This window comes from Peromyscus maniculatus, chromosome 4, assembly GCF_049852395.1.
Source record: "Peromyscus maniculatus bairdii isolate BWxNUB_F1_BW_parent chromosome 4, HU_Pman_BW_mat_3.1, whole genome shotgun sequence".
Lineage (NCBI taxonomy): Eukaryota > Metazoa > Chordata > Mammalia > Rodentia > Cricetidae > Peromyscus > Peromyscus maniculatus.
Window position 1 is genome coordinate 99,198,744 of NC_134855.1, and position 17,961 is coordinate 99,216,704.

A 17,961-nucleotide genomic window follows, 5' to 3' on the forward strand; every position below is an offset into this window, starting at 1 on the left:
CAACAACCACAAAATGTAACAACCACCACAAAAGACACGAAGTAGGGGGGGACTAGTTGGGAAGAAGAAAGAGATTAATAGGAATGTGTGTGTGTGTGTGTGTCAGTGATGGTAACAGAGGGTATGACCGAAATATATTAGGTACATGTATGAAAGTGTCATAATGAAACCTATTATTACATACAATTAATATGCTAATAAAAACAATTTGTATAAAACATTTTATAGACAGGGAAATTGAGGCCCAAGGAAATGAAATGAGCTAGTTCATGCCACCAAAGAGTTGCATATTTCCAAAGCCTGTTAAAAGTTGGGAAGTTAAATCATCTAATATATCATTTGCCAATATTTTCCCCTCTGCCCACCAAGGGTTCCTCATCCAGTCAGAAGACAATCAGAAGATGGTCTGGGTTGCCCAAAGTCGCTGCTGGGTTCAGCCCATCCTGCAATGCTCCTGGATTTCTGCCTTTGATTCTGTAACCAATTAAAATACATGTATTCTCCCCTTTTCCGTGTACAGGATAGCAAAAACTAAGATGGCTGAAGTTTAACTCCTGTTTGCAGATTTACTAGCTCTGTGTCCTGGGAAGTTTCTAACCTGTGTCTACAACTACTCATAGATGCACACTCTGCCAGGCACAGCTGTGCATGTCTGCAATCCCAGACTTGGAGGCAGAAGCAGAGCCTGACGCAGTGTCTCGATTGAAAGACCTTTAGAACAAATAGTCACCTCATGTTATTCCAGAATCCCCAAGGGCTCCAAAATATGTCTATGCTAAAGACCCTAATATAAAGTGTAGTAGTATTTACTTTTTATACATATCCTCCTGTATATGTATATAAATCATGTCTTGATTATCTATAATACCCAAAACAAAGTAAAAGTTATACAAATAGTTCTTATATTGTCTGTTGTGGAATAATTACCCAAAAAAGTCTATATATATTCAGTACAGATGCAATTAAAAGATTTTGGGAGATAACACACTGTCCTTCTGGAGACCCCAAGTTTGCTTCCCAACATCCATGCCAAGCAGCTTACAATGACCTGTAACTCCAGCTCTGGGGAACCTGACACAGCCATCTTCTGGCCTCTGAATGCATCCAGATACATATGTATAGACACACATAATTACATACATACATAAATAATTTAAAAACTTTTTCAACTCATGGTTGGTTGAATATGCAGATATGAAATTCATGAATACAACGAGCTGGCTGTATAAAGTATGCTGCACAGTTAGGGATGGGAATGAGGCCTCACCTATGGTGTGACAAAACTTTTCCTATGGAGATGCAACACACACATCTACTCAACGCAGACTGGTAACCCATAAAAGACCAAAACACAGATTCTGTAGGGTGAAAGGTCCGAGCCCACTTCCAGGTGAAAAAACTTACCCAAACTCACTAATCCCTGAACACCAAATCCCACCAATCCCTGGGCTCACTTCAAGCTTAGGACTTGAAATCTTACCAGTCTTCACCTGGAAATCTCTACCCTGGGAAGCTTCCCCTACTCTAAATCCCATATAAGCCTCCCCCCTGCTTCTGTCTGACCAGGCCGCAAAATCCCTCCAGTTCTCAGGTCAATTCCTGGAAACGCCACCACAACCCCTTACAGAGCCTGCCTCCTGTTCCCACCACCACGACCCCTTACAGAGCCTGCCTCCTGTTCAATTCCTTGCTGCTTCTCACTGGAGCCGAGGCAGCCGCCCTCTTGTGTCTCTCCCAATAAATCTCTTGTGTGAGGTTTGTTGTGCGGTGTGACTTTGTGGTATTCCTTAGCTCTCAGCTGTCAGGATACCTTTCCCTTCAGAGCTGTGACGCCTGCTTCAGGAAAACCTTCCCCCTCAGAGCTGTGTGTAACACTTCCATTGGAGAAACCTTCCCTTCAGAGCTGTGAAACCTGCTTCAGGAAAACCTTTCCCCCTCAGAGCTATCACACTTTCAGGTACCACCAAAGTCCAACTTGGTTAACCAGTCAGTTTTATTAGGGATACTTAAAGGAACATGGGTGAGGGGTTACTTTACAGGGGCAGAAATGACTCAAAGAGAAGTGCATCACCAAAGCCCACCCCGTCATGGGTGGCAGTTCACAAAGATGGGAACCTGGGGCACACTGCACCCCTGAAGGCAGTTCAACAGGCTGGAGAGTGTCCTTTCCAGGTGCCTCAGTTGGTGTAAGCATCTTCCAGGCAGCTGGTCTGGTCTGAGGGTCTTCATACAGCTCAGCTTCCTGAATCTGGAAGGTACTCTCATCTTTTAGTGCTTACCTTGGGAAGGAGAGGCCTGGTGAATCTGGTCAGTTCAAGGGGCTTTCTGAAGATGTGTTGAGTTGTTTACGTTCCTGCTTAAGGAGCTTCCTGAAGGTGGAATGCTTCAAACCCCAGAGGAAACATCTAGACAACATCACCTAACTAATCAGATATCAAAATAATAGATGACCAGAATGAGACACTGCTTGGCAGTCCACATGATGTAGTAAACAGCAGATAATCCTTCTGCGAAGGATTCAGGCTGACCTAAGGGTTGGAGAAGTGTATGAGGCTGGCTGTGTTGATTAACGCTTACAGGTTAGCAAGATCCACCAATAATAAGACAAATCTCAACCTACAAGTAATCAAAATAAAAAATAGAACAAGCAAACTAAAATTATAAGGTTCAGAGCAAAACCAGAATTGTGTCCTGCTAAACTGAAATTAACGAGCCTGGGTGGAGCACTGGAATACTTGTGATGTGGGGCGGAGCACTGGAATACTGTGATGTGGGGTGGAGCACTGGAATACTGTGATGTGGGATGGAACACTGGAATACTGTGATGTGGGGTGGAACACTGGAATAGTATGATGTGGGGTGGAACACTGGAATACTGTGATGTGGGGCGGAGCACTGGAATACTGTGATGTGGGGCGGAGCACTGGAATACTGTGATGTGGGGTGGAACATTGGAATACTGTGATGTGGGGTGGAGCACTGGAATACTGTGATGTGGCGTTATGTTGGATAGGCAGACAAAGGAGTTGAGAACTCTGAAAGCTCACTGGACAAAACCTCCTACAAGGTGACCCCTGCCTGACAAGACCGACCGCCAACCTTTGTAAGCTGCAATTGTCTCTCCCTGTTGCTTTGTCCTTTGTAACTGAACTGTTTAGTGTTTCCTGGATAACCAAGCATTCCTCACATTTTCCAGATCCTTTGCGGTCAGAGGAGCTCAGGCGATTCATTCTGTCCGGCAGATTGTGCCTAACCAGTTAATTTAAGTGTTTGCCAATGCCTTAACAATCTCTACCCTGCTGAGGCAAACAGAAACTGTGTCAGGAGATCAGAGCAACCTGAGGCTCAAAATTACCCCACCGCCTTTATGGTTGATTCTCATTAAGTGCAAGTCCTGTACTGGTACATTAACTGAGTCCTCTACTTTTTTTAACTTAAAAAAAAAAAAAAAATTACAGGTCTGGAGAGATGGCTCAGCAGTTAAGAGCACTGACTGCTCTTCCAGAGGACCCAGGTTCGATTCTCAGCACCCACATGGCAGCTCACAACTGTCTGTAACTCCAGAATCCAACACCCTCATACAGACACACATGCAGGCAAAAGACCAATGTACATAAAATAAAAATAAATAAAATTATTTTTTTAAAAAAATTACATTTTCATTCTTTTTGTGGGAGTAGGGCGCTTGAGCCATGGTGCACCTATAGAGGTCAGAAGGTGACTTTTGGGAGTCAGTCTCCTTCTACCCTGTGGGTCCCTGGGATCAAACTCAGGTTTTTTGTTTTGTTTTGTTTTTTGTTTGTTTGTATTTTGTTTTTCGAGACAGGGTTTCTCTGTGTAGCTTTGCGCCTTTCCTGAAACTCACTCTGTAGCCCAGGCTGGCCTCAAACTCACAGAGATCCACCTAGCTCTGCCTCCTGAGTGCTGGGATTAGAGGTGTGCGCCACCGCCACCCAGCTCAAACTCGGGTTTTATTGGATTTAGCAGCAGGTATGTTTATCTACTGAGCCATCTCACTGACCCTACTATATTTATTTGAACCCTGTGATGGTTAATTTGGTTGTTAGCTTGACAAGATCCCCGGAGATACAAGTCTCTGGGCATGTTATGTTGTGGAGGTTATCTAGATCAGATCCCTGGGTTGGGAAGACCCACTGTAAATGGGGGTGATACTGTTCCATGAACTAGGTTCTTGGATGCATAAAAAGGAAACAGCAAGCTAAGCCTCAGCACAAATTCCTCTCTGCTTCCTGGATCAGAGCAATCAGAAAGGTAATACAAACCTTCAAGTCAACACTGTCAGCACTTTTGTGGGGTGACATCTGGTTTTAATGTCAAGTTGCCACACATTAGGATGACCTGAGTAGGGAGCTGTACCTGAGGAATTGTCCTGATAGCCTTAAGAGATGTGGGAAGACCCACACCAAATGGAAGAGCACCCAGACCTTTGCTCAGATCAGAAGCAGCTACTTCAAGTTCCCATCACTGACTGAGGACCAGCAGCTCTCCAGAAATTTCCAGGTTTTTAGCACCAGACTGGGAGTGCTGAGGTGGTTCTGGGCCTCTCTAGTGAGAGACACCCACTGTGGGACTACTACAACTGCTGGGCATCCAGCCTCAAGGGTCAAGCAACTGTCAAATGCTCAGCCTCGCAGGTGTGAGGCAATGCTGTATTTCAATGTAAGCTGATTTAATAAATCTTTATACATACGCACATTTTACATATCATCCTTGTATTTTGATGTTATACCTCTGAAGTCTATGTCCCTTTCTATCACTTCTATTGGATGACCATAAATATCTAGAGGTCACTTATCTATAAAGTATGTGTAAAGCAGAAGCAAGCAGTGTAGTGGTACAGACATGGAATCCCAGCACCTGGGAGGCAAAGGCAGAAGGACCAAGAGTTCAAAGGCATCCTTGGCTATACAGCTAGTTTGAGGCTAGCCTGAGCTACATGTGGCCCTGTCTCAAAAATTAAAAGAGATGATGAAATGGCTCAGTGGGCAAAGACTGCTGTCAAGCCTGGTGACCTGAATTCAGTCTGTGAGGCTGACAGAGATGGAAGAAAAAAGTCACTCATGCAAGCTGTCCTCTGACCTCCACACATGCACTGTGGTACACCAGTGCCACTTCCACACAAAATAAAGAAATAAATGTAGTTTTTTTTATTAAAAAGAGCTAAGCAGGCCGGGCGGTGGTGGCGCACGACTTTAATTCCAGCACTCGGGAGGCAGAGCCAGGCGGATATCTGTGAGTTCGAGGCCAGCCTGGGCTACCAAGTGAGTTCCAGGAAAGGCGCAAAGCTACACAGAGAAACCCTGTCTCTCCTCCCCCCCCCTCCCCGCAAAGAAGAGCGCTAAAAGAGAGAGCTAAGCATGATGGCCCTGCTTAAAATTCTTACACTTGGAGGTTGAGGCTGGAGGATCAGAGTTTAGCATCATTCTCATACATAGTGAGTTTGAGGCCAGCCTGGGCTACTTGAGAACTTCCTTTATTGCTTTTTAAACTTTTAAAGTAGCAATGTGCACATGAGTGCAGATGTCTACGTAGGCCAGAAGAAGGTGTTAGACTCCCTGGAGCTAGAACTGCATGCGGTTGTGAGCTGCCTGGCCTGGTGCTAGGAACCTAACTTGGGTTCTGTGCAAGAACAGTAGATGCTCTCAACCACTGAGCCATCTCTTCAGGCCCCTGCTCTTGTTTATTTGTTTGTTGAAAAGAGAGGTGGACATAGTGGCAAATGCCTTTAAATCACAGAACTCAGGAGGCAGAGCTGGGTGGATCTCTGTGAGTTTAAGGCTAGCCCACTCTATGAATGTAGGGAATTCCAGACCAGGCAACATAGAACTTGTCTCAAAAAAAAAAAAAAAAAAAAAAAAAAGGAGGGGACAGCAAAATGTCTCAGAAGGTAAAGGTGCTTGCCACAGAGTCCAATGGCAGAGTTGGATCCTCAGATGTCACTTGGTAAGGGAGAGAGCTGGTTCCTTTATGATGTCCTCTGACCTCAACATGCACATAAGGATATACACACATGCAATAAAGAAATAAATGTAATCTTTTTATTTACTGTTTATTTTTGAGACAGTCCTAGCTATCCTGGAACTTGCTATTTAGACCAGGCTGGCCTTGAAATGCCTGCCTCTGCCTCCCCAGTGCTGGAATTAAAGGCATGTGCTACCATGCCCAGCAATAAATGTGATTTTTTAAAAAGAGGGAGAAGGAAAAAAGAGAATTTGCCTTGAGCTAGTCTGATCCTAGTAGTGGCAACATTACAAGATTACCAGCATGTAGCACCACATGGGGTTCTAGTTTTCTTCCTGGGAAGAGAACCCAGGCTGTGCACATGTTAGGTGAGCAATATATTCTGAGTCACACCCCCAGCTCAAGATCAGTGTTTTCTTTTGCAAATAAAAGATCTTCTGTGAAAGACCTCCAGAGCTAAGCAGGGAGAGGTTACTGCGGATTCCTCCAAGCCAGGGAAACATTTGGCACTTTCCCCGGATTAGAAAGGCGACAAGTGGCTAAGGATGTGTCTCGATGGTAGAGCACCAGCAGAGCCACGCAAAGCTCTGGGTTTGATCCCGAGAAGCACTAGAAAGAGCAGGAGCGAAGAGGAAGGGGAAAGTTCGAAGGAACAGTAGTAATTAAGCTCGGTATGGGACATACTACAAATTATGTACCCGAGTGCAGATGTTTAGCAGGCAGTTGACTTTCCCCTGGAGTTACTAAGAGGTCTGGCAAGAAAATGGAAGTCAAGAGCATTCATCACATGGTAGTTGAAACAATGCAAGAAGACCAGGCAGGGAAGCTCGTTCAGTAAAAGAGCTTGCTCTGCACAACTGAAGACCTGAGTTCAATCCCCAGAATCCACACTAGAAGAACTGGTTCCAGAAAATTGTCCTTTGACCTCCACACTGCACTGGGGCATGTATGCACATGCACACACACATTTGCACACGTAAACGACAACAATAAATAATGGTAAGACCCAGACCCAACTGGGGCGGGGTGTGGGGTGTGCTGGTGTGTATCTTTAATCCCAGCTCTCACAAGGCTAAAGTAGGGAGATCTCCATGCATTCAAGGCCAGCCTGGTCTACATAGTGAGCTCCAGGCCACCCAGGCTACATAATAAGACCCTGTCTCAAACAAACAATTGCTGAAGACATAATATACTTGGGTTGCAGAACAGAAAAATCAAGTTGAAATTGACCTGCAAACTTCCTTCCTGATGGTTAGCTTTCATGGTATAAGAAGGTGGTATAAAGGTTACTGGGGATCAAAGACATAAATGGTCTTACCCAGCACTGGATCCTGCATGCTATGATATTGATTTGCCAGGCAAGATGTACCCACTGGTATAATAGTGGCATGAAAGTTATAGAGGTAACCAACTACTTTCTGATGGAATATAAACACTGGTCCACTGGAGGAAATTCATGTCTAATACTATAAACATGGTCAAAATTCCATGACTTGGGAGGTCATAGGCCTTAGGGCAGAACTTACCACTGTTTTGCTAAATGGACATGATGCCAATCTGCCCTGTAATATTTGTGTTTATACCCACAGGTTAGTGCCGTTCTCAACCCTGGCTAGAGAAGCCTCACTCGTCAGCGGGCAGCAAAGCAGAGACTCACAAATGGTCAAAAGGCTGAGATTAGGTGCCTGTTGAGCGCTCAGCCCTAAATGGGACCCATATCGACCTCCCGACACAGGGCGCAGGACACGGAAAGTGGGGTGGAAAGCTGTTAGGAGCCAGAAGATGTGGAGCAGTGCCAGAAGCGCTTTCTTTTGGACTGCACACGGCCGTTGCCCTGCGGACCCACTGCAGCTATGGTAACCTGGACAAGATCCACACAAGGCCAAGCCAGCAGGATGAGGCAAAACTGCAACAGCAGCACTAGTTGGACTCGATGGGTTTAAAACCATCACGAGACGCCAGGGCCTGAGAGCGGGAGGAGGAGGAGGAGGAGGGTGTAGGATGTGTCCGGGGTGACGGGAGAACTGGAGATGGGTGTGATCAAGACACAGTTCATATGTATATAACATGGTCAGCAAGTAAATAAAGGGGCTAGTAAGATGGCTCCAACTGTCAGAGCTCATTTTCCCATGTCCAGCAGGTCATAATTTCCTGTAACTCTAGCTCTGGCCTCTGTAGGCACCTGCACTCATACGCACACACCCATACAAAGGTACATACAAATAATTTTTTTTAATATTTTGTTTTCATTTCTGTTTTTTGAGACACGGTTTCTCTGTGTAGCTTTTTAGAGCCTGTCCTGGAACTCACTTTGTAGACCAAGCTGGCCTCCAACTCACAGAGATCCACCTGTCTCTTCCACTCAAATGCTGGCATTAAAGATATGTGCCACCACCGCCCAGCTATTTACAAATTTTTAAATCTTTAAAAAATACTCTAAAAAAATAATATTTATTTATTTATTATGTATACAAAGTTCTGCCTGCATGTATACCTGCAGACCAGAAGAGGGCACCAGACCTCATTACAGATGGTTGTAAGCCACCATGTGGTTGCTGGGAATTGAACTCAGGACCTCAGAAAGAACAGCCAGTGCTCTTAACCTCTGAGCCATCTCTCCAGCCCTCTTTTTCTTTTTTAAGACAGGCCTCCCTATACAGCCTGGGTGTCCTAGAACTCACTATGTAGAGCAGACTGGCTTCAAACTCACAGAGAGAGATTGCCTCCTGAGTGCTGGATTAAAAGCATGCACCACCATGCCTGGCTTATCAATAACCTTTTAAAGTTAGACCAAACTAATTAAAGATCGTTTAAAGAGCCAAGCCATGGTGGTACATGCCTTTCACCCTGTTTTCTGACAGCTTTGAAGTTTGTTACTTAGACTATCTGGGATCTATTCCGAGGATGACTTTCCTTCTTTTGTTCTATTTGAGCAACAGAGACATCTGTATGAGACGTGGAAGGAAGGGGTGAAGCCGCAGAGACTTCTGGTGGAGCAAGCCTGTATTCTCAGCACTTGGCAGACTGAAGCAGGAGGATCTGGAGTTCAAGGCTCATCGGGGCTACACTGTCTCAAGCAACCAACCAAACAAATAAACAAACCCAAAGTAGTGAGGGACAGAAGATGGGAGAAGAGGCTTCAGTTGGTCCTCTTGTAAGAGAGGGAGAGAAACAGCGGGCCACCACAGCCCAGCTCCTACTCCACTGATTTCCGGCTCACATTACAGGGGTTTACGATTTCTATCATGGAAGCCTCGTGTGGTGGCACATCCCAAACCCAGGAGGTAGAGACAGCAGGAGCTCTGTGAGTGTGATGCCAACCTGGTCTACAGAGCAAGATCCTGGACAGCCAAGAGTACATAGAGAGACCTGTCTCAGAAAAATAAAACAAACAAACAAAGAATTCTAACACGAGACTGGAGCAGTGGCTTAGCAATTACAGTGTTGGCTGTTCTTCCGGAAGACCTAGGTTCAATTCCCAGCACCTCAATGGAAGCTCAAAGCTGTCTATATCTCCAGTTCAGAGAATCTGATGCCCTCTTCTGACCCCAATGGACAAAAGGCATGTACATGAAAAAACACTCACAAACAAATAAATAAAAATTTAAAAATTCGGGCTGGAGAGATGGCTCAGAGGTTAAGAGCACTGACAGCTCATCCAGAGGTCCTGAGTTCAGTTCCCAGCACCCACATGGTGGCTCATAACCATCTGTAATGAGATCTGGTGCCTTCTTCTGTCGTTCAGGAATATATGCAGACTGTAGATGTAATAAATAAATCTTAAAAATAAATAAAATAAATCTTTTAAAAAAATTTAAAAATTCTATTATGGTTTTTTTTTTCTGGAAGAAATCTTAAAGTGGTACAGGCCTTTAATCCTGGCACTTGGGAGGCAGAGGCAGGAGGATCTCTGTGAGTTTGAGGCCAGCCTGGACTACAAAGCAAGTTCCAGGACAGGTAGAGCTACAAAGAGAAACCCTGTCTTGAAAAACAAAAAACAGGGCCAGGAGGTGGTGGTGCACACCTTTAATCCCAGCACTCAGGAGGCAGAGCCAGGCAGATCTCTGTGAGTTCGAGGCCAGCCTGGACTACAGAGTGAGTTCCAGGAAAGGCGCAAAGCTACACAGAGAAACCCTGTCTCAAAAAAACAAAAACAAAAACAAAAAACAAACAAACAAACAAATGCTTATTCAAGCTGAGTATTTTGTCATATGCCTGTAATTCCAGTTCTTCGAAGCAGAATGATAGATAACAAAAGACAAAGAAGATGCCCTTAGTCCATATAAGTCACCCAGTCACCCAAGCAGGAGAATTACAAATTCAGCCATCTCCGCTTAGTTCTCAGATGATGATCTCTAAAAAGCAATAAAGCACCAGAAATACAGGTAAAAACTGGCTGAGCCAGTCCTTGGCTCAACCTTTAACTCTTGATCCCCACCCCTACCTCGAAGTACTGAGATTACAAAGATGCACTTGTCCAACTGCGTTGTTCTTGATTTCAAGAAATCCTCCTGGTAAGATGGCTCAGCTATGAAATCTAATAACCGAGTTCAAATCCCACCTCCACTCACGCTTTCTGGTATTCACATATAGAGACATATACAAAGTAAATGAAAAAATAAATAAATCTAATAAAAAAGAAAACCTTTGTATATATTGTTTGGACAGATAAATCATATAACATAAAACATTTTAAAGTATACCATTCAGGGCTGTATCTTATTTTTGGTATTTGTTTTATTTGCGGGGGTGGGTTGGTAGAAATGCTGTATGCATGTGTGTTTATATGTGTACAGGAATAGACTCACACAGAGATGTGTGGAGGCCAGAAGTCAACATCAGATGTGTTCCTCTATCACTCTCCACCTAATTTATTTATTTATTTATTTTTTAGACAAGGACACTAATTGAACCTGGAACTCTGTTTTGGCAAGAGTGGCTGGCAAGTGAGTCCTGGGATTTCCTGTCTCTGCATCCCAGAACTAGAGCAGTAGACACGTTGCCATGCCTGGCTCCTGTGTGGGTGTTAGAACCTGAGCTCATAAGGACCTTACATCCTTATAATTCACTGACAAGCACCTTATCAACCAAGCCATCTCACCACTATGCTTGTTTTTGAGACAAGGTCTAACTATCCACAGAGCTCAAGCCAGTCTGGACTACATAAAAAGTTCTAGTCCAGCATGGACTATGGAGTGAAACTCTGTCTCAAAGAAAAAGAAGTTTTCAATTAAAAAAATTAAAATGGGCCGGGCAGTGGTGGCACACACCTTTAATCCCAGCACTCAGGAGGCAGAGGCAGGCGGATCTCTGTGAGTTCGAGGCCAGCCTGGTCTACAAAGGGAATTCAGGACAGCCAGGACTGCACAGAGAAACCCTGTCTTGAAAATCTACCCTCCCCCCCAAAAAAAGTCATTTAAAGTGGGAGTTTGTCTTACACATCGGGTTGTTTTATATACATACATACTCCAGATACAGAGTGTATCGTGTAGCACACACACACACACACACACACACACACACACACACACACACACGTTACATTGTTTATACATAGATCAAGCACTCAACAGGGAACAGAATTTTTAAATGTTTATTGATTTTATGTGCACGTGTGGTTTGCATGTCTATGTGCATCTGCTTGTGCACCATGTGCATGTAGTGCCTGAGAAGAGCAGAAGAAGGTGTCAGATCCCTGGACCTGGAGTTACAGGAAGTTGTGAGCTACCATGAGGGTACTGGGAACTGAACCTGGGTCCTCTACAAGAGTAATAAATGCTCTTTACCACTGAACCATCTCCTCAGCCAAGGTTGATAGAATTTTTAATAATAAGCATTTTCAAAGAAATAAGTCATATGCTGGGCATGTAACCCTATGACCTAAGAGGCAGGAGTTCAAGGCCAGCCTGTACTGCATAGTAAGTTTGGGGCCAGCCTGGGGTGAAACCAGAGACCCTATCTCCAAAAACCTACCCAAAAGACTTGAGTCCTTCCATAACGGAATGGATACCTTCAGATAGTCCATCACCAACCACCACTTGATAGTCACTTCTTCCGTGATGTTATAAAAGGCTTCCTGCTGGGTTATAGAACAGTGGCAGGATCATGAGAATATGGGGTTGATCTCTGGCATCACACATAAACAAACAAACAAACAAACAAACAAAAAAGGTGTCTCTGCCTTGATGGGAAATAGATCACTTCTGAGGTCCTACAAACCGTGGAACATAAACTGACATGAAAACTTCCCTGGTCTATGACAAGGGTGATGAAGAAATGCATTATCTTTCTCCAGAAATGGTATGAATAACATGTGGCTGAAGCTAATGGTGCACGGGAACATTCTGGACCATTTGGTCTGGATTGTTGGCTGATTCTGGGACTGAAATAAAGTCAATAAAAAGGAAGCTAGAGATGTAAGTGACTGGCAAAGCCCAGGCCGACCATGTGTGAAGCCCTGGGTGTAAGTGACTGGCAAAGCCCAGGCCGACCATGTGTGAAGCCCTGGGTCCTGTCCTAGCACTGAGAAAGAAAGCTAATGGTGCACAAGAGGAACGGTATTAGCAGAGCGGACAATGGAAACATTACTTCTCGAGTAGCTACACCAATGTCTCTGAGGATTTAGTTATTCCACATAGAAGCTTACACAGACTAGCCAAAATAAAGTGAGATTTGAGTTCTTACTAGGAAGTAGAAGTTAGAAGAAGAACAGGAGCTAGAACGGTACAGTCATGAAGAGTCCCAGCAGGGACCGGGGACAGGCTGGTGGGCCAGGAAGAAGCCCAGGCTCCAATGGCCTCTGAAGGAACTTTTGCCTTTTTGTATCATCTACATCTCACAAAAATATTTAATTAACTTACCAGAAATGTTCATTAGCAGTATTTATTAGATATTTATATTTTGAATTCTCTATTTCCAACTATTCCCTTCATTAGCTTTTGCTGGGTCCAAAGACACGCCTGCCATCCATTGGACCTCTACTTGTCTTCAAAACTCATCAGGGCCTGGACTGTAAAGAGACAGACTGTGAGGCCAGCAGCTAAGGATGCGGGAACACATTTATGTTTGCCAAAGGCCTTGCTTCCTGGGTTCTAGATTCCCACATAAATCTCAACTGATATTTGCTCTAGGATACCTAAACCTACCTTTTCTTTACCATAAACAAGTTCGTCAAGGTCTGAGCTCTGCAGTCTTGGAACAACTTTGAAAGTAAAATACCATTTATTTCCTCCACTTGTGGTTCCTAGATTTTATATAGATACATAAGATCATACATGTATATATGAAATGAAATAAAGCTCAGATGTAACTACTTAGGGGACAAAGAGAACTGGCAGAGACAGCAGGGTAGCTCATCAGATAAAGACACTTGCTGCCCAGCCTGACTGTCCAAGTTCAGTTCTCAGAACCCATACAATAGAAGGAGAGAAGTGCCTCTCAGAAGTTGTCCTCTGCCCGCGCACTGCATGCACACACTCCTCCACAGTAAGTAAATACATGCTAAAGGGGGGATGGGGTAGCAGGAAGGGTAAGAAAGGAAAGGTTAGAAATGCCGGGGAAAGCCGGGCAGTGGTGGTGCACGCCTTTAATCCCAGCACTCAGGAGGCAGAGGCAGGTGGATCTCTGTGAGGTTGAGGACAGCCTCTACAGAGTGAGTTCCAGTATAGCCAGAGGTGTTATACAGAAAAACTCTGTCTCAAAAAAACAAAAGGAAAGGAAGGAAGGAAGGAAGGAAGGAAGGAAGGAAGGAAGGAAGGAAGCCAGGAAGCAAAGAAGGAATGTAGGATGTTGAACATCTAATGTACACTTGTACGAAAGCTTCAAACATAATTTTTTAAAGATCTGGACTCCAGTACTTGGAAAGAGGAGGCAGGAAGATCTCTGTAATTCCTGGTCAGTCTGGTCTACATAATGAGTTTCAGACCAGTCACAGCTACATAGTGAAACGATGAAGGAGGAGGAGGAGGAGGAGGAGGAAGAAAGAAAGGAGGGAAGGAAGGAAGGGAGGGAGGGAGGGAGGGAGGGAGGGAGGGAGGGAGGAAGGAAGGAAAGAAGAGGTGGATAAACAGATAACTTTGGGCTGTGTTTTGGACAGGTGAGGCAGTGGATTGCTGGGATTTGAGGCCAGCCTAGGTTATATATAGCAACATAATGAAGAACTACTGCCCGGCAGTGGTGACGCACACTTTTAGTCCCAGCACTCGGGAGGCAGAACCAGGCGGATCTCTGTGAGTTCGAGGCCAGCCTGGCCTACAGAGCGAGATCCAGGACAGGCACCAAAACTACACAGAGAAACCTTGTCTCGAAAAACAAGCAAAAACCTACGAGTGAGACCCTGACTCACAAAACAAAAATTTAAAAAGTTCCTTTCTGCTTCTTCCTTCCTCCATGTTGTCTCTCTCTACCAGAATATGGCTAAGAATGACTGGGAAGAAAAGAACTAACCTCAGGTAACATTTTGATACAGAAAGAAACAGTCTTTGATATCCTGCTCTGAACTCCATGGCACAGCATGGAGATCTAAGGACAACTTTCAGAAGTTGGCTCTTTCCGTCCAGTTATTAGGCTTGGTAACAAGTACCTGTACTCACTGAGCCATCTTGCTGACCCCTAAATGTTATACGTTCCTATGGCTTTTCTGTGTCACAATGCACACATGTACATTCACACACAAAACCTTGGCCTGATCTCAACAACACCAATTTAGTAATAGCCTCCTAAGACTCAAGCTTTCAGATCTTGTAAGACATGAGCGCCCTCTGGTGGAGGTTATTTCTAGCTCTTTTCTAAATTACTGCTTTAGAGTAGTAGCAGGAGTAATTGAGGCTAAGGCGCCACTTTCATATACTTAAAACTTCTGGACCCCAGGACTGCCTTAAGTTCTCACCTGCAAATTCTTGCAACTTCTTGCGCTCCTCCAAGTTATACTGAAGCTTTTCCAGTAACTCAAAATACCGGAAAAGTGAATCTCTGGGCCAAACAACACGGTCGTCCTGATCCATATCCATTAACCCAGGCAGGTTCTCATGCACAAGAGTCTCCCAGTCCAAATTATCTGTAAGGAAGAACGCTTCTTAAAAACATGTCTAGGCCAGATGTGGTGGTACACACCTGCAATCTCAGAGCCTGGAAGGTTGAGACACTAGGCTTGCTAGTGTTACACAGTGAGTTCTAAGCTAGCTTGAGCTACAGTGTAAGTGTAAAAGGGGAGGGGGGGAAAAGGAGAGAGGGGAGGAAGTGGTGACAACATGGATGTCTTATGCAAGCCGCCCTCCCGTTGTATGGAGCATAAGGCAGGACAATTGAGGGTTGAAGTCATCCTGGGCTGCAAAACAATGACCGTGGTTGAATTAAGCAAGACGAACCTGGATTCAAATGGAAGGACCCATTCTGCTTACCAACAAAATCAAAATCGGCTACAGAGGAACCGTAGGAGGATAAAGAGTTGGAAGCGGGGGCTGGGTAGACTTTCGATTTTGATGATTCTTTTCGCCCTTTCTTAGCTTCAGCATCTCTTTTCTCAGCATCACTTTCATCAGCATCACTTCTCTCCTCAGCATCACTTCTCTCCTCAGCATCACTTCTCTCAGCATCACTTCTCTCAGCATCACTTTCATCAGCATCACTTCTCTCGGTATCATTTTTCTCATCATCAGTGTTTTCAGCATCACTGGCTCCAGACCCTTTAGATGGCTCTAGTAAGTCTTCAGAGCGCTTTCCTTGACTCGGTTCTCTGTACATAAAGAAATAAATTTTATTGCTTCAAATATACTTGCAAGATATAATAGTCCACTTATTATGCTGGTTATGAGCCTAGCCATCCCTAAAGCTTTGATTTACAGCTTTAAGAGCCAAACTGTTCTCAGACTCTAGGCTTAGGAACTTCCTAGCTCAGCCATCCCCAATGTATCTTTCATAACTGATCTCTTCCTTCCCATACTAGTCCAACAGAAGATCCTGTTTTTAAATGTAAATCACTTCATGCCATTCCTCAGCTCTGCTTCCATTTGCTATAAATAAGATTCTAAGAGCCTACAATAACCGCCTATATCCCTACAGAATCATGTTCCCATGCTGGGATGGTTTGAATGAGCAATGCCTCCTGCTGTGGAATAATCCTTTTGTACACTGTGAAGATGTGTTACTTTCATTGATAATAAAAAAAAAAAACTGATTGGTCAATGGCCAGGCAGAAAGAGGTTAGGCAGGAGAGCCAAACTGAGGGAACTCTGGGAAGAAGGAAGTCAGAGTCGCCAGTCAGACACAGAGGAAGCAGGAGGTGAATATGCTGCACTGAAAGAAGGTACCACCATGTGGTAGAGCATAGATAAGAAATATGGGTTAATTTAAGTTGAACGGGCTAGTTAGTAACAAGCCTAAGCTATCGGCTGATCATTTATAATTAATAATGTCTCTGTGTGGTCATTTGGGGAGCCCATCAAAGAACTCTGCCTACAGTCTCCCACAGTTTCATGTATTTTAACACTTGGTGCCTGGTTGGTGGTGCTATTTGGGAAGGTTGTGGAAACTTCAGAAAGTGGAGCTTTGCTGGAGAAAGTATGCCACGAGGGACAGATTTTGAGAGTTCACAGCCTTGTCCCACTTCCAGATCACTCTCTCTGCTTCATGTTTGCAGTTAATGCTGTGGTTTCTCAGCTTCCTGCTCTGGCTACCCACTGCCATGCCCCCTCTGTCATTATTCCACTCCCTCTGGAAACATAAGCCAAAAGAAACTCTTCCTTTCAGTAAGTCACCTTGGTCATGGTGTTTTAGCACAGCTGCAGAGAAGTAGCTGATACCCAACCCATTATTTCTCTGCCCTCATCTCCCGTCACTCTTTTTCTGCTCCATTTACAATGGGCATTGTTGTTTCTCAAACACAGTAGGTACGCTTCCAGTTTAGGATCTTTGCAGCAGCTCTTCTCTCTGCTACGAGCACTCTCACTATAGATATACTCACGAACATGTCATCGCTTCAAGTCTTTGCTCACATTATTTCTTTCAATGAGGATGTCCTAGTTACCCTGTTTAAAACTACAACCATCGCCAGTCATGATTGGTAAAGGCATGTACTACTATGTCCAAGTCAAAATTTTAAAAAAATGTAAGAAGAAAAAAATCTCCACAAAACCCAAAATAATCAGCCAGGTGCGGTGGCACATATGTTTAATCCCAACACTCGGAGGCAGAGGCAGGAGGTTTTCCAAGAGCTTGAGGCCAGCCATGAAGTTCCAGGACAGCCAGGACTACACAAAGAGACCCTGTCTCAACAAAACAAAACAAACCCCACACGTTCACCTATTCTCTGCTGCCATGGCTTCTCCTGGTTTCCTAGAGGATCTTTGTTGCTAATTTAGAACCTACTCAAATAACGCAGGACAGCCCACTTCAGGATCTTCAGATTAACCACATCTGCAAAGACCCCTTTTCAAATAAAGTCACATTCATAGGTTTTAAAGAGTTAGGACATGGATAAGTAATTTTGGGGGTACTGATGATTTCTACCATCTACTCCTTCTTATATTTCCATCCCAATTCACATACTTACTCCTAACCTGTCATCCATGTTGCTATTACTTTACCTTACTGATTCAGGGGACAGGTTTTGTCTCCTATAAAACAAAACAAAAAAATTAAAATTAGAAAAAAAGCTACAACTCAGAAGATGTATAATACACAATTCAGATCTATAAGGAAAGAAAACTAAGTAATGAAGGGGGGTAGAGAAACCCCCATTGCTTATAAAGAAAAAGTAGAATGGGGACTTCTTAACTTTAGGCAAAAATGAGGTCATAGGGCCAAGGAAAAGAAACAGGAAATGAGTTGAGAAATAACACTGGGTTTAAACACACAGAAGCTAACCTCTGGATAATCTGTCGCTTGAATATGTCAGCTTTATACTGAACCTCCAGGTGGGTCATCTCCTCACTCAGCTCGTTTCTAATATTCTGAAAGTTAGTAACTGCCCCAAAGGGCCAT

General features: G+C 44.2%; 1 protein-coding gene across 3 annotated transcripts in view; it reads right to left on the minus strand.

Annotated features, from left to right (window-relative positions):
- Positions 1 to 2,129: 2,129 nt before the first annotated feature.
- The window catches only part of Catsper2 (cation channel sperm associated 2), a 30,026-nt gene continuing 14,194 nt past the window's right edge, over positions 2,130 to 17,961 (minus strand). For 2 of the 3 annotated variants that reach the window (XM_006994040.4, XM_076568606.1), the window contains 5 exons: positions 17,845 to 17,944; positions 17,565 to 17,594; positions 15,381 to 15,715; positions 14,870 to 15,037; positions 12,851 to 12,991 (listed from right to left, as the gene is read on the minus strand). In XM_006994040.4, coding sequence (XP_006994102.1) covers positions 12,960 to 12,991; positions 14,870 to 15,037; positions 15,381 to 15,715; positions 17,565 to 17,594; positions 17,845 to 17,944 — 665 coding nt within the window. In that variant the 3' untranslated portion in view covers positions 12,851 to 12,959. Of the gene's footprint in view, positions 2,249 to 12,850; positions 12,992 to 14,869; positions 15,038 to 15,380; positions 15,716 to 17,564; positions 17,595 to 17,844; positions 17,945 to 17,961 lie in introns of those variants that run through there. The other variant, XM_042276089.2, reaches the window with a different exon arrangement.